At 42.0% G+C, this 15,810-nt stretch overlaps 1 protein-coding gene across 1 annotated transcript in view; it reads left to right on the top strand.

Moving 5' to 3' along the window:
• The window catches only part of ERG (v-ets avian erythroblastosis virus E26 oncogene homolog), a 107,296-nt gene extending 97,472 nt beyond the window's left edge, over positions 1 to 9,824 (top strand). The window contains exons 7-8 of the mRNA XM_006862611.1: positions 1,722 to 1,769; positions 9,304 to 9,824. Coding sequence (XP_006862673.1) covers positions 1,722 to 1,769; positions 9,304 to 9,824 — 569 coding nt within the window. The remainder of the gene's footprint in view (positions 1 to 1,721; positions 1,770 to 9,303) is intronic.
• Positions 9,825 to 15,810: the final 5,986 nt, after the last annotated feature.

Below are 15,810 nucleotides of genomic sequence, written 5' to 3'. Positions count from 1 at the left end.
AAAAAAAAAAAAAAAAAAAAAAAATTATTTTAGAATGGATTTAACTTTATCTTACCTTCTCTATGACTGTTCCATGTATAAAATGGGGACATAATCAATCATTAGTGTGCTCAATCAAGATGACTTCAGACCCTAATGAAACATTTCCAAACCTATGTAGCAAACATGGAACAAAAACATGTAGGTAACAAGGATACCAGAGCTGCTTCTTTGCGAGCTATTAATTCTTTCACTTTTAGCTTACATGTGATGTGCACCTGTTTTCATGTCCTAGGACTGCCATAGAAAAATGCCACAAAGGTGGTTTATAGAAACAGAAATGTATTGTCTCACAGTTTTAGAGGCCCCGTGTCCAAATACAGGTGTCAGCTGTGTTGATTCCTTGGAAGGCTTTGAAGAAGAATCTTTCTCTTGCCCCTCTCTTAGCTTTTGATGACAGCTGGCCATTCTGGGTGTTGCTTGGCTCATAGATGGACCTTCATATGCCCTTTATCCCCGTGACTGTGTCTCTTCTCCTCTTTCTAGAAGGGTGCCAGTCCAGTATGACCTCATTTTAAATGATAACATCTTCAAAGATCCTATTTCCAAACAGGACCACATCCAGGGATTAGGATTTTATATATACTTTGGAGGGACTCCATTCATGATGATATCATTTAAGCATCTGTGTCAGTTTCAATGAGGAAATACAGTGGGAGGTTAGTGTTGTCTGGGTTCTGAGCAACACAGCTGGCATCTGCCCTGGGGCTGACTAGGAAGTCTCCATCTGTCTGGTGGTTTCATACCCAGGGATGCAGAAAGGACTGGGGTAGGTATCAGGAAGCTGAAGTTGAATGCAGCTTGGTCACCAACTCAGAAGACTGGCAATCAACTTCTCTCAGATCCTGTGTGACATCTGATATGAAGAATGGTCATAATGGATTTGGAGAGAGATGTGTTAGTGAGGGTTCTCTAGGGAAACTGAACAGTGATATACACACTTCTTTATAAAGAAGGAGATTTACTTCAAGGGATTGACTCACACAGTTATCAGTCAATGGGGTAGGCAAGTCCAAATCCACGGGTCAGGTGACAAGCTGAAGACTCTTGCTAGCTCACAGAATTGTAGGGACCTTCCAAGTCCAGAATCTGTAGGTCAGATGACAAGGTGGAGGTTTCTGCAGGCATCTGTCCCAAGATTCATAGGTCAGGTGATGGAAAGAGTATAGAATAAAGAGAGAAAAAGCAAGTGCTACCAAAATATCTACTTATATTTTGAAGACAAAACACATCCTAAGGCAACTCCTTTTCAACTGTTTGAATATTACAGTAGAACTATGTACAATGGAAACCTGTCAGAGTAGGGAAACGCAGATATATTCCACTAGTGAGAATAGTGGTAAAACTGAACGCTGTCAAAGGCAGCAAACTGTGAGACCCAGGGAAACATGGCAGTCTGTCAGTTCCAGCTCTCGTAGGTTTCACTGTACATTAAATCACATTATGGAAGATGATCACATTACATAACATTATGGGACCACAACTAGTCTACTGTTTGGCCAAACCACTGGGAATCATAGCTTAGCCAAGTTGACATCTAAAATCAATGAGGGTGGGGTAGAGAGAGTATTTTCAACACTTAAATCAGGAAAGAACTGAGTGAGTCCACATTAGGTCTGAAATCAGATCTTCCCCAGTTATAGTGCATCTTTGGATTTTGACTCCTTTTCTCTTCCCTGCAGATCCCTATCAGATTCTTGGACCAACAAGTAGCCGCCTTGCAAATCCAGGTGAGATACTGCTGACGGTTTTGTTCTAACAAATGTACCTTTTTTTCCCTTTTTCTTTTTTTAAATGACTCTTTGATAAAATAAATTTGTATTGGTGAGAATTTTTATTTTTTTAAATGAAAAACATTTCAGTTTGAAATCAGTCCAACCACATTAGTTGCCTATGTGGAAAAAAATGGGGCCGCTTGTAAATTAACATTTTTTGCTTTGGCAAAGAGCATTACAACCGACTACAGGCAGATAGACGATTGTTTTTCAAAGGAGAAACTTAATAAAAACAACAAGACTTCAGCTTTAGGGCCATTGTCAACCACACATTTTGAACCTAGATGCCAGAAGAAAGTGAAGATTCTTCGTTGCTTTCTTCTTGCCAACAACCATCACCTGTCCTCAAGTTCCGTTGCCAACCAGATTGTTTTATTTGTTTGTATTCCGAGCAGAACCAGCTGTGCTGGCACCAGCTTCAGAAATTCAGAGCATATGCTCCATATTCTCAACAGCAAATTCAAGTGCCAAGCATATTGCAAATACAAGCTGGAATCTATATTTCCTAAACATTGAGGCCAAAAGAAGGTTGGAAACCAAAAGATTCAGATGCAATGTGTGTGTCCACCCCCACAACAGAGTCTATCCTGTGAGAGCATGCAGTGTCATCATTATAGAGTGCCAGCATCTTTTAACATCTAAATTCTAACTAAGGTTAAATGATTCCATACATATTTTTAAGCACCCGTACAGCTAAAGACAAGTAGTTTTATTTACTGGTCTTCCAGGTCTGGGACTAGACCAGGTGCTCAGTAATTATGTGTTCAATAAACAAATGCATGAATAACAAGATATAGTCCCGAATGTCAGGGGGCTCACTGTCTGGTGGAGAGGCGGACACATAACTAAGAATTATAATACTGTGTCCAATCCATGAGACCCCAGACTCCTTCTCTTCCGTGAGTGTCTACCTGATGGCCAGGTTTTGTGTGTTCTCTGTCTCCTCCTTATAACAGTGTTCAGTTCTTCATTTTCAGCTGTCACTGTAACTGATCAAGTGAAAATAATGATTTAGGTTTTGAGATCAGTATTTTCAGTTATGAGGGCCAACAGTGATTCCGTGATAGAATTCTTGCCTTTTGTGCTGGAGATCTTCATGCCAGTACATTTTAGGACCTGTGTGTCTGTGAGGCTTGTGTGTTGCTTTGATGCTGAACAGGTTCAGTGATGCTTCCAGACTAAAATGAACCAAGAAGAAAGGCCTAGGGATCTACTTCCAAAATTTGGTCTCTGAAAACCCTCCGGACCACCATACACCGCTCCACAACTGCTTGTGGGCATTGCATGGGACTGGGCAGTGTTTTGTTCCAATGTGCATGGGGTCACCATGATCTGGACTTCATAGTGACATTATTAGCCATAGCTCAGGAAGACAGATCTAACGGCAATGCTCAGAATAGATTAAAAAGAAGAAAAGAATGAAATACAAACACCCTTCTTTGTGGAAGACCAGAGGCCACTGTGCCTTTTGTTATGAACATGAGGGGATTCCTCAGTGTGGTGGGAGCCCCAGACCTGAGGAGGGAACAACCTGGGAAGGACTCAAGAGAGCTGTTCAGAAATAGCAGATGCAGTTGATTACTCAGTTATTAGGCAGGAGAACCTTGAGCCTAGGTTCCAATCCTTGCTGATTTTGTACAAGTCACTCAATGTCTTTGAGCTTCAGCTCTCTCATCTCTATTATGGGGTTGTGGGGATTAAATATACGGATACATGTGAAATGTTTAGAACAGTACCTAGTTCATGGTAAACTTTCCATGGATTTGTTATTATGCCATAACAGAAGACCACTGCAGCCCAGAGACCCCCACCACCCCAAGCTTCTGCATTGTTATGGTTAAGTGTTATCAAGTCAGTGCTGACTCAGTAGTGACCCTGTATAGGGTTTCCAAGGAGAGACTTATGAGTTTGAACTGCCAGCCTTGTGGTCAGCAGTCCCATGCTTATCCTATAGCACCACACGATAGCAGCATACCTGGGGGTAGTTACTTTTCTCTTGGCAATTCCTAACTACAGGAGAGGGAGATACTTTTCTTGAACCTCTAGTTTTTAGCCCGAGTGTTCACTTACTGAGTTCCTCCACATTGTAACCCTGCGAGATAGTACAGTTAACCATCACCCCATTTTATAATGAAGACACCAATGCACAAAGAGCTGAGTATTCAACCAACAGAGGGCCAACTCCAGAGCTGACGGTGTTCCCTGCTACTTCACCAGGCCAAGGCTGAGCCTAACCATTCATCCTGGACCCTCCTACTGTCTTGGCTGTAGCACAGTCGAAGGCCCAGGCTCTGAACTCTTAGTGATGTTTTTTGTTTTTTGTTTTCTTCACCACCTAATGATGCTAGAAAAGGGTCCCAAACAACTGCCACCTATTTAGGTCCTTCTTGTTGTTGTTATGTGCCGTGGAGTTGGTTCCGACTCATAGTGACTCTGTACAGGGTTTCTGAGGCTGTAAATCTTTACGGAAGCAGAAAGCCTCATCTTTCTCCCGCGGAACAGCTGGTAGTTTTGAACTGCTGACCCTGAGTTTAGCAGACCAATTCATAACCACTATATTACCAGAGTTCCTTATTTAGGTCCTTGGTGCCTGCTTTATTTGTACCCTGTTCCTCAGTCTTCATGGCTGCAGAGCAGTGCCTGAAACATGGTTCTTTAGATCAGACCTGCTGAGTCATTCTGCAGCTCCCCTCTTTCTTTGTGGTTTGCAAACGGTTTTCCTTGTTAGTCCTTCTTTGCACAGCCTGGGTCCTCCTCACAACTGTGTTGCTTTCCTTTTATACACATTAGAGGGCGACTTTCCTCCTCATATTAAAGCAGTGCTTTCTGTCCTCTCTCTAACCATTCTAGACAAGTGGTGCTGCCACCAACTCCTACACTCTCTAGTAGAGACAGCCAAGGAAGAAGGCCTTTCCTTCTCCTAATCCTAGTGTCAGTTCATTCCCCTAGGACAAAACTAGTTACTGCTTACTGATATTCCAAGGGTGTTGAGTTCTTTTGCTAGGGTTGCTGTAACAAAATACCACAAATTGAACATCTTATAAGAACAGAACTATGTTGTCTCTCAGTCGTGGAGGCTGGGAGTCTGAATTCAGGGTGCCAGTGGGGCTTTCTTTAGGGACTCCAGGGGCAGATCCTTCCCGTGTCTCAGTTTCTGGTGGTTCCTTCACTTGTAGGTGCATCTTCACATGACTGTCCTGTGTATCCCTCTGTGTCCCTTCTCCTCTTGTGTAAGAAAGGCCACCAGCCAGGCTGGATTAGGACCCACCCTACTCCAGTAGGAGTTCATGTTAACCCCACCGATAGCATCTACAAAGACCCAATGTCCAAACACGGTCACATTCACAGGGGTGGGCTTTAGTACTGCAGTGTATCTTTGGGGATACACAGTTTAGTGCACAATAGTTGTTATCAAGATAAAATGGGCAAACAGATGTGAAAGAATGTATCAAAGAAAAATGATTCATGTTCTGATGAAAAATCCTGCCCTTTTAATAGTTTCTCTGTTTACTTGTTGGTTTGACCTTTGAACAACCCCAGCCAGTTTTCTTGTCTTTCTTAAATCCGAGACATTCTTGCTTTCACAATCTTTTCAGTCTTCCCAATGCAACTTGTTGTTAAGTGCCGTTGAGTTGATTCCATCTCAGAGTGACCCCATGTAGGGTTTCCGAGGCTGTAATACTCTGCAGGGGCAGAAGGCCTCATCTTTCTCCTGGGTTGGGCTTGAACTGCTGACCTTGTGGTTTGAGCCCAGTACTTATCCTACAAAGCCACCACACTCCTTATCACACATTGAATGTTTGAATGTTATGATTTTGGCATTCTAACAAGAATTTGATGGCTGTTCTTTTCAGATGATTTGGCCATGTGTAACTCTTTCAATTTATAATCAACTACTTTTGCTGTGGCTCTCTAGGATCAGCACTAGACTGTGAACCACAAGGTCAATAGTTCAGATCCACCAGCTGTTCCTTGGAAACCCTATACAGGATCACTATGAATCAGAATCAGTTCGACAGCACTAAACAACAACAACATAATTTCTCAACCACCATTGAGCAGGAGTCTCTGAGTGGTGCAAATTGTTGAATGCACTCTGTTTCTAACTCAAAGATCAACAGTTTGAGCCCATCCAAAGGCATCTCAGAAGAAAGGTCTGGCGATCTACTTCCCAGAAAATCAGACCTTGAAGACCCTATGAAATGCATTCCCTCTCGTCCCCACGTGTTGGAGTTACCTGGAAGGCAACTGGTTTTTGAGAATTCTTGCGAAGGGTGAAAACTTACAAACTATTTACAAATGTAATGATTGTAGTTGAAATACTAAATTTAACAAGTACTGAGGTTGACATAGTATTCCATTTTAGGATTACTTCCCTTGATTTTGAATGTTATGTGCTTTGTTCTCATGTTTGGAAGTTTATAAATGCTGCTTACAAATTTCTTCTTTCCATTTCCCTTGAAATACTCAGAGATTTGGTCTGTGGGTCTTCAGGGCTCAGAGGTAAAATAGCCTATTGAGAGATTAACTTGTCCTTCCTTTGGGTTTTGGGTTTTCAGGCCCCCAATATTGTAGTTCTCCATGCTGGAGAAATAGTGTACCAGTCTTGTCCGCTGGCTCTCTCTTATACATGTTTATAGGTGCGAGGGAAGAATTCCTACGAGGCAGTACCAAAGTTTTGAATAGATCCCAAGTGGTCTTTTGGCTCTTTAGAGACGTCTGTGGATTTATATGAAATTGTTCTCTCTGTGGGAGAAAGCTGACACTGAATATTTTAATTTCAAACAACTGTATATATTTTTATTGAAGCATATGTTAGACTATTGAATAAAAAAATCCATGTTTTTTCCTATTCCCAGGTCAGAGATGGAATTTTTTTTAAGTTGTGATCTTTTGGTTGCAATATACATACTTACAATGTACATACTAAAACCATATGGTTTTCTCAAACCATTCTTTGTATTTTTTAAAAACATGCATATTAATGAAATCTTGGAGGCAACAAAACTTGATTGAGAACAGTTTGGATATGTTCCGAAAAAGCCAAGCTTCCATCGTAATGAACTACAAGCTGTTAATACATCTCAAATGTGTTGCTAGGATAGAAATCATGGTTTTCCACCACATATTCAGAAAAGGCTGACCTTTCTCACAATGCTGTTGTATGCCCATGCATTCACAAACATACCCATCCCCATGTCACCAAAGTGGAAACAAGGATTTACAAGTTGGACAATTCATATAAGGAGCTAGTGGGAAGGATTTAGAGAGAAACACATTTATCATTGATTTTTACATAACATCAGTTCTCTGAATAGTTCCAAATAACCTTAATCATTTTATCACCTTTTAGGGTAAAATAAAAGGTCATCTCTTTGGTAATAAGCCGGAAGCAGTACTTAAATGATTTTACTTAGCACACTGGTATCATTTGGGAGGGAATACCTTTCTCTCATCCATTTTTAAAGCTTTAGATTTTGCTCAACTCAGCGTTAACGTTCTGTTACTCGGTATTGCTTTTGATAATTTACATACTTCTCTCCTTTTGGGAGTCATAAATCATCTTTGTAGCATAATTTCTAGAATGATATGCCTAGATTTTCTCAGAATTTAATAAAACCTAAAAAGCTGTATCTGTATGCCAGTAGAACCAGGAAAGCTCTGGCTATGAACACCAACTACCTGAGTGTTCTTTGACCAAATCAGAATTTCATTTGGCAACCCCACCCCCTGCAAGAAGATTTGCAATGGCTCAAGGTTGCAACAGTTTTTCTTTGGGGAATTGCTGCTAAACACAATTGGCATCGGGATGCAAGGACAACATGTGGATTTCCGTTACAATGGATTTGCCTAAATACTGGAAATAGGTGATCTGGTTTGAAAAAGAGCCAACTTTTTTCTCAACTTCCTCATTTTGGGTAGGTTAATTCTGTTCTAGGAAAAGTTTTGACAGAATTGCCTGCTGAGTGCCAGCAAAATGTTATGTTAGAAATAACGGTGTTTACTTCCCATCCTCTCTCGCTCTCTCTTTTTTTTCCATAAGCTTTTAAGGTTCATTTCCTAAATCTGACTTTTATTATTTTATTTGACCTAGCTAATATAAATGATATTAAGCCATTATTGCCATCCATATAACGGTACTTTCTGCCCCACAATAATAGGAAAAATGAACCCTCCCACCCCCAGAGCATCAAGTTGACTTGGCTTTGGTTTTGAGGAAGCCACGGATGAATAGAGCTGGCCTGCACTTTGCCCCATGGGAATTCTGCGGTCCATAAAGAGCTTGGAGCTGGTGTGTGAGCATGGTAGCCACCAATGGTTATCATCTGAGGCCATGTTTCCTAGACAGAAAAGGAAAGCAAACAAAACATTTGCCATGAAGTCAGTCATTTCTGACGTACAGCGGCCCCATGTGTTTCAGAGGAATAGGGGTTTTCAAAGCGGGACCTTAAGTGAATCCCAAGGCCTTTTCTTCCAAGGCACCTCTGGTGGGTTTGAACCCCCAATCTTTTGGTTAGTACTGAAGTGTTTAACTGTTTTTACACCCCCCCCAACACACACACACACACACACACACACACACACACACACACACCCCTGGGATTCCTATCTAAATAAGGACACTGGAGGAAGGAAGTAACTAGAAAGGATGTGTTCTCAGGAGAGGTGGAGTGAGCAAAGGAATGGATAAGAAAGCTCATGGCCTCCCTAGAGCTTTACCACGGGGAGCTCTGGCATGTGAAAAGTACCACAGCTAGTTCTGCTTGAGGCAAGTGGCAGGCCTCTGTGTCAGACTTGTTTTTAGCTGTGGGCTATAGGGGTGAGTGAAGGAGCTCTAGTAACATAGTAGTTACAAATCAGGCTGCTAACCTTAAGGTCAGCAGTTCAAAACTACCAGCTGTTCCATGGGAAATAGGTGAGACTTTCTGCTCCTGTAAAGATTTACAGCCTCAGAAATCCTATGCAGGGTCGTCATTATGAGTCAAAACCAACTCCACGGCACATAACTACCACCACCACCACCACCACCACCACCACCATAGCGGTGAGTGAGGCAGCTCCTGTTCTCCCAAGGGCCCATCTCCACAGAAGAGTATAGCTGTAGAAAAGAGCAGCCAACACTCCCAGCAATGGAAGGATAAGACAAAAAACTATTGGGTAGATTGTACCTCATGGTGCTGCCCTGTGTGTGGTATTGTGAAACTGAGCTTCACAGGGTTTTCAATAGCTGATTTTTCAGAAGTAGTTTGCCAAGATTTTCTTCCCAAGTGCCTCTAAGTAGACTTGAATCGGCAACTTTTCAGTTCAAATAGTTGCGTGCTTAACCATTTATATTACCCAGGACTTCAAGGGAGGGATGAGTATAGAGCCTGGGGAAAAGGATCTGGATGGGACCCCAATTATACCCAACTCCATTGCTGATGGAAGCATGTGTTTCTCTCAGACCCTGTTCTCACTGGTTGGTTTTTTTCCTTTCTGACCTCACTAGGGAGTGGACAGATTCAACTCTGGCAATTCCTCCTGGAACTCCTGTCGGACAGCTCAAACTCCAACTGCATCACCTGGGAGGGCACCAACGGGGAGTTCAAGATGACAGACCCCGATGAGGTTGCCCGGCGTTGGGGAGAACGGAAAAGCAAACCCAATATGAACTATGATAAACTCAGCCGTGCCCTCCGTTACTACTACGACAAAAACATCATGACCAAAGTTCATGGGAAACGCTATGCATACAAGTTCGACTTCCATGGAATCGCCCAGGCCCTCCAGCCCCACCCTCCAGAATCATCTCTGTACAAGTACCCCTCAGACCTCCCTTACATGGGCTCCTATCACACCCACCCACAGAAGATGAACTTTGTGGCTCCCCACCCCCCAGCTCTACCAGTGACATCTTCTAGTTTTTTTGCTGCCCCCAACCCCTACTGGAATTCACCAACTGGAGGTATCTATCCTAACACTAGGCTCCCAGCCAGCCATATGCCTTCTCACCTGGGCACTTACTACTAGAGACCTGTTGGAGACCTTTCCCAACACCATACAATCGCCAATGAATTGCCACAAACTCTATCGGAGAACATGAATCAAAGTGCCTCAAAAAGAATGGAAAAGGTTGACGGGCTGGGGAAGGACTCGTGAGAAGAAATCCTAAGGACTCTTAAAGGGCGGGAATTACTAAAGTATTACTACAGAAATAAAGAAAATGCTAAAGAGCGTAATAATGTATATGGACATATCATCCATGGACCAACCTTGTAAAAGACATTGTAAGTAGAAGCAAGATGTCATAAGGACAAAGTGCCAAAGAAAGTGGTCTTAAGACATGTATAAACTTTAGAGTAGCAGTTGGAATCCCACTAATGCAAACTGGGATTCAACTAAAGCAATAGAGATGACAGTTTTGACTTAACGTTACCATTTATAATGCCATTTTTAAGGAAAACTACCTGTATTTAAAAATAGGAACATATCAGAAGAAAAAAAAAAAAGAAGAGGAAGAAGAGAGACTGTGGCGCATCAAGGAATATTGATGTGGAACTCATTGGCACTTGCTGTGTTGGCTGAAATCTGATTCTTTCCATTTGATGGAGAGCTCTTGGCTCTCTCAAACTGTGAAGACGACCCAAAATTTCCGACTCCTTTGCAGTATTACAGGAGCTGTGAGCCAAATGGTGGGACCTAGGATGTGGACCGTGAGTGTATGTGTAATGTAGAAGAAGGCTGGAGGAAGAAGAGGAGGAAGCAGAGGCAATGGCAAGAACAGGAAGCAAGCTTCTTGAGTGTAAAGACTGGATTTAGGATGATATAGGATTAGAGAATGAGTTGTGGAGATTTGAGGTTCAATGCAATCAGTGTTATACCAAACCCAGTGTTATAAGGGAAGATGCAGTAATGGAGGAAGGGGCAATGTAGAATTCAGAAACAAAATGTATGCATCTCTTTCTGTGTGTGTTTGTCAAAAAAAGAAAGAAAAAGTTTTAACTGGAATTGTTTGATATTTAAAAGATACATTCAGGACCTAAGGCTCTGTTCTCCATCAGGGTAAGGTAAGAGGCGGCCTTGGCGACCACAATCAGAAATCACGTAGGCATTTGGGTTAGGCGGGCTCCAGTTTTCCTTTTCGAGTCGCGAACGCTGTGCGTTTGTCAGAATGAAGTATTCAAGTCAATGGGTTTTTGTTTTGTTTTTTCTTTTTTATATAATAATTATATAACTTATGCATTTATACACTACGAGTTGATCTCGGCCAACCAAAGACACACCATAAAAGAGACAATCAGCGATATCATGTGGCCTTGAATTTAAACTCTGTATGCTTAATGTTTACAATACGATGTTATTAGTTCTTAGAATGCAGAATGTATGTAATAAATAAGCTTGGCCTAGCATGGCAAATCAGATTTACCCAGGAGTCTGCATTTGCACTTTCTTAGTGACTAAAGTTGCCTAATGGAACCTTGTCCTGAATGTCGTGGTTTTTGTGTTACAATTTTACTTTGTCAAGGAATTTTACTTTGCTATTCTCTCTCAAATATGATGCTTGGCACCCAAACAGTGTTGGCTTCACCAAGCTCTTCTTATTCACACTCGCATTTCTAGCACCTTATGGAGTAGAAGGCCCAAAGGTTTTACCTGGGAGCTTCCATAGTTATGCCCTGAATGGAACCACCACCATCAGTTACTGTTGAGTCTGTTCCAACTCATGGGGACTCCATATGCATAGGGTACAACTGTATTCTTTGTTTCAATGGCTGAATTTGGGGGAACAGGGAGTAGATTGCCATACTTCTCTTCTGGATGGACTCGAATCTACAACTTCTCAGTTAGCAGCCAAGCATGTTAGCTATTTGCACCACTCAAAGACACATCTCCCTCATGAGCCCTCAGAATGGAAAAGAGCCTCAAAACTGAGGTCAGGTGGAAGTTGAGAAATTTGAGACCAGCAGTTGGTCACAAATCACCCTTAATTCCTATTATGATCATAAAGCCTTTGCTGGGTGCTGGATAAGTTATTACTCTTAATGCAGTCTAGAAAATAACACACCATCAATAGCTACAATATTTCACTGCAAAGACAGACTCTAGATGTACCATTTGACTTCTCTTTTGGAGGATCTTACCAGGTAAACTGTTGCCTTCATCTTCCCACAGCAGAAGATTTTGCATACCATGACTTGCCATGTACCAGCCTTGTTTGAGACTGACATGGTATCAGCACCCTCTCACAAATACTATTTGTTCCCATGACCTAAAGCAGGGATGGGAATGTCCGGCCATACAGGGCCCATGAAGCCATTTGGTCTGGTCCTGCCAAGGCAACCTCAGTTCCAGCTATCACATTTGTTGTTGTTGTTAAGTACCACCGAGTCAGTACCGACCCATAGAGACCTTATGCGCAGCAGAACAAAACACTGCCCGATCCTGAGCCAACCTCACTACTGTTGCCACGCTTAAATCCATCGATGCTGCCACTTGGCCAATCCTTCTCATTGGGGATCTTCCTCTTTTTCTCTGACCCTTCACCTTACCAAACATGATATCCTTCTTCAGTGACTGTTCCCTCCTGACAATATGTCCTTAGTATGAGAAACAAGTTAATTAAAATGTTTGACCAAATATAGCAGGCTAATTTTAAGCTGATAATTTTGTATGGGAATCCTTGTGTGGTGCCATGGGATAAGAACTCAACTTCCAGGTTGGTTTGAACCACAAGATCAGCAGTTGAAGCTCACCAGTCGCTCCTTAGAAACACTATACAGGGTCTCTATGAGTCGGAAACTGACTCAACAACACTTAATAACAACAATTTTGTATGGCCCGTGAATGATGCTATAAATTTAGACAGTACAAAGGTTCCCACCACAAACCTAAAGTCAGTTTCCCTTGGCATCCTTTGTCTTCACAATGTGCTATGAATGTTGTCAACCTTGGCCCAGGGGAAGGTAATTCCAGAGATCTATTAGTAATACTCTGGACTATAAAGTCGGTTTGAACCACAAAGTCAGTGGCTCATGCTCAGCAGCCACTCTTGGGAAACCCTATACAGGGTCGCTATGGGTTGGAACCGACTGGACGGCATTTAACAAAAATAGGCACCTGTATTGGGGAGCAAGCCTAAACAATTTAGTCTGACTCAGTTTCTGAACTGGTCCATTGAAGAGCTTTCTCAGGGCTTGTTTTTCACGTTGGAATCCCTTTTGCAATAATTAAATGAAGTTTCCAAACCTCTGTGCTGTGGATATTTTGGAAACGGCCTTTAAAGATTTTGGCAATGGCCTTTAAAGATCCATTGACTAAAGCTTCAGATGCTTTTCATTACTGAGATTGAAAGAAAGAGCAGGGTCCTCTAACTGCATCTGTCCTGACAAATGACTTCATCATAAGCCTCTATTAGAACTAGCAGCCTGCAGAAGGCCCATCAAGTGCCTGCATCTCCATAAACAAGCAAACAAACACAAACATAAAAGCTGACAGCCTGGGGGTCATAGTCTCAGGGGACACCATGATCAGTTGGAACAACATAGCCCACAAAGACAATGTTCTGCATCCTACTTTGATGGGTAGTGGTCCATGAGTGACCATCTAAGATGCAGCTATTGGTCTCTCCATGCGCAGAAGAAAGAAGAGTGATAATTGAAGATGTTTGTAATCAACTTATCCAGTAGACTAATGGATCATGTGACCATCAGTCTCCATGACCCAGAGACCAGAAGAACTAGATGGTGCCCGGCTACTACTACCAACTGCTCTGAAAGGGATCACATTAGAATAGAGTGGCATAATGTGTGGAACAAAACCCAAAATTATTGAAAAGAACAAAGTACTGGGCTTACTGGTCAAAAAGAAACTAGAGAAACCTGAGACTGTGGCCCTAGACCACCCTTCAGGTCTGGAAAAGAACATACCCTCTTTAATCCAAGCAGCAGATAAGTATATAGGGGAGAGAACAACACTAATAAAGTATGCACAGCATGGAATGGTCAATCATTCAAATTCAAAGGGGTAACATGTCCCTAAGACAATGGTGAGAAGGGATGGGAAGATGGGTGGAATGGAGGTGGGAACCACAGGAGGAAGACTGCTGTTGCACAGAGGGGAATGCAATCATTGAGATGAAACAAGTTGTATGATTTGTTGAATGTGAAATTGATGAACTTGTCTGTAAACCATCACTCAGTTCACAATAAAAAGTTAAAAAAAAAGAAACAGAAAAGCTGGCAGCTACGGTGACACAAACAGTTCTAATGGAAAAGCTCACTCTCTTTAAGAATACAAAGAGAAGGCACACCTCCATTCTGCATATAAATATTAATTCCTCTGGATAATCACTCAATTTGAATCTTTCAATATTGCATCCTGACCACGATAATAAAAACAAGACATGATTATCATATTCCATTTCAACAGATGTCTTCAGTTAGTTTCCCCCGACTCCCCCTGAATGCAGGTTATTAGGAAGCCGCCTAAAAACATCAGCAACTGGGATCATTTTGGAGAACATGATAATGCTGAGTTCCTCACATAAATAATTCTTCAACTCTGCCTTAAAATAACATGAAGTCCGTTGTAATTCGATTTGGATTCTAATTCCAAATCATTCTCCAGTTCATTCTCAGAATTCCATAACTTCTCTCTCCATCCCTCCACCACTTGGCTTACCCTGATGAACATGCACAATCTTTGCAGAATCTCAGTCTTGCCATTAATTTAGCCTCTGTGCTTTGGCACTTTGTACTCAATCAAATCCCGTCCTTGCCTCCTGATGATGTAACGCAGTCAGTGGCTTTAAAGAACAGAAATTGTTTCACAGTTCAGGAGGCAAAAAGTCTGAAACAGGATCTCACCAGGTGAGTCTCCTAGTTTCTGGTGTCTACTTGTTGTCCTTGAAATTTCTTTCCTTAAAGATGATCTTCACTTGTCATCTGTCCCCTGCCCCCCAGGCCTTGTATATGTATGTGTGTGTCTGTGTCTATTCTGATCTTTTTATAACTTGGAAGTGTTTAGGTTTTGGACCGGCTCTACACTGGCATGATCTCATTATTGTAATAAAAGACAACCCCTATTTCCAAACAGTTATGTTGTTGTTAAATACCGTCATGTCAGTTCTGATTCATAGCAACCCTGTATAGGGTTTCCGAGGCTGTAAATCTTTGTGGAAGAAAAAAAAAAAAAATTCATGTTTTTACCATGAAACGGCTGGTGGACTTTAACTTCCAACCTTGTGTTTCGAAGTTCAGTGTTTATCCTACAGAGCCACTACACTCCCAATTTACAGGTATAGGGGTTAAGATAGTACCTCCTTTTTTGGGAGATGGGGGTGGCAATTCAAATCCATAACAATTCCCAAATCTCACTCAAGACTTGGTTTGTACTCCCAGTCCAATGCTGTACTAGCTCTAAGAGAAACTTCTGATGAAGTGATTTGTCATGTCAGGTGCAGTTAGAGAACTCTGCTCTCTAAGCACCTCACCTTGGTACACAGACCTAAAAGTGCTGCTTTTGGATGACAGGTGTAGCAGACTGCTGATGCTCAACCACCAGGAAGGTGATGGAAATCGTGCTGGGACCCAACCAAAACAGCTCTCTGCCACTGAGGTGATTCTGATAGTTGTGATCCTGTAGGATAGACTAGAATAGCTTCCAAGGGTGTACTTCTTTATGGAAGCCAAGTGACTGGTGGCTTTGAACTGCTAACTCTTTTTTTTTTTTTTCTTCACTTAAGTGTTTTATTGTGAATGATGTGATAGTTTACATGGGAGAACATTAATTTTACATTCATTCTATCGTATATCGTCTCATTGCAATGATTACAATCCCCTTTATGCATCATCAACCGACCAAAGGGTATACCCTGCAATCTTTCCCCTGTACCCCCCAGGTCTTTAGCACACAGTCGTTCTCCCTCTCTGGATCCAAAGTCTCGAGCTGCTCCATCACTCCACGTCATCATCTCTGGCTCCATTTCAGGCATCACTGCTTCTCTGGGTAGGGTCCC

This window comes from Chrysochloris asiatica, unplaced genomic scaffold (genome assembly GCF_000296735.1).
Source record: "Chrysochloris asiatica unplaced genomic scaffold, ChrAsi1.0 scaffold00049, whole genome shotgun sequence".
NCBI classification, from domain to species: Eukaryota; Metazoa; Chordata; class Mammalia; order Afrosoricida; family Chrysochloridae; genus Chrysochloris; species Chrysochloris asiatica.
Note: the sequence above shows the minus strand (reverse complement) of the source record. Positions and strands in the feature narration are given on the sequence as shown.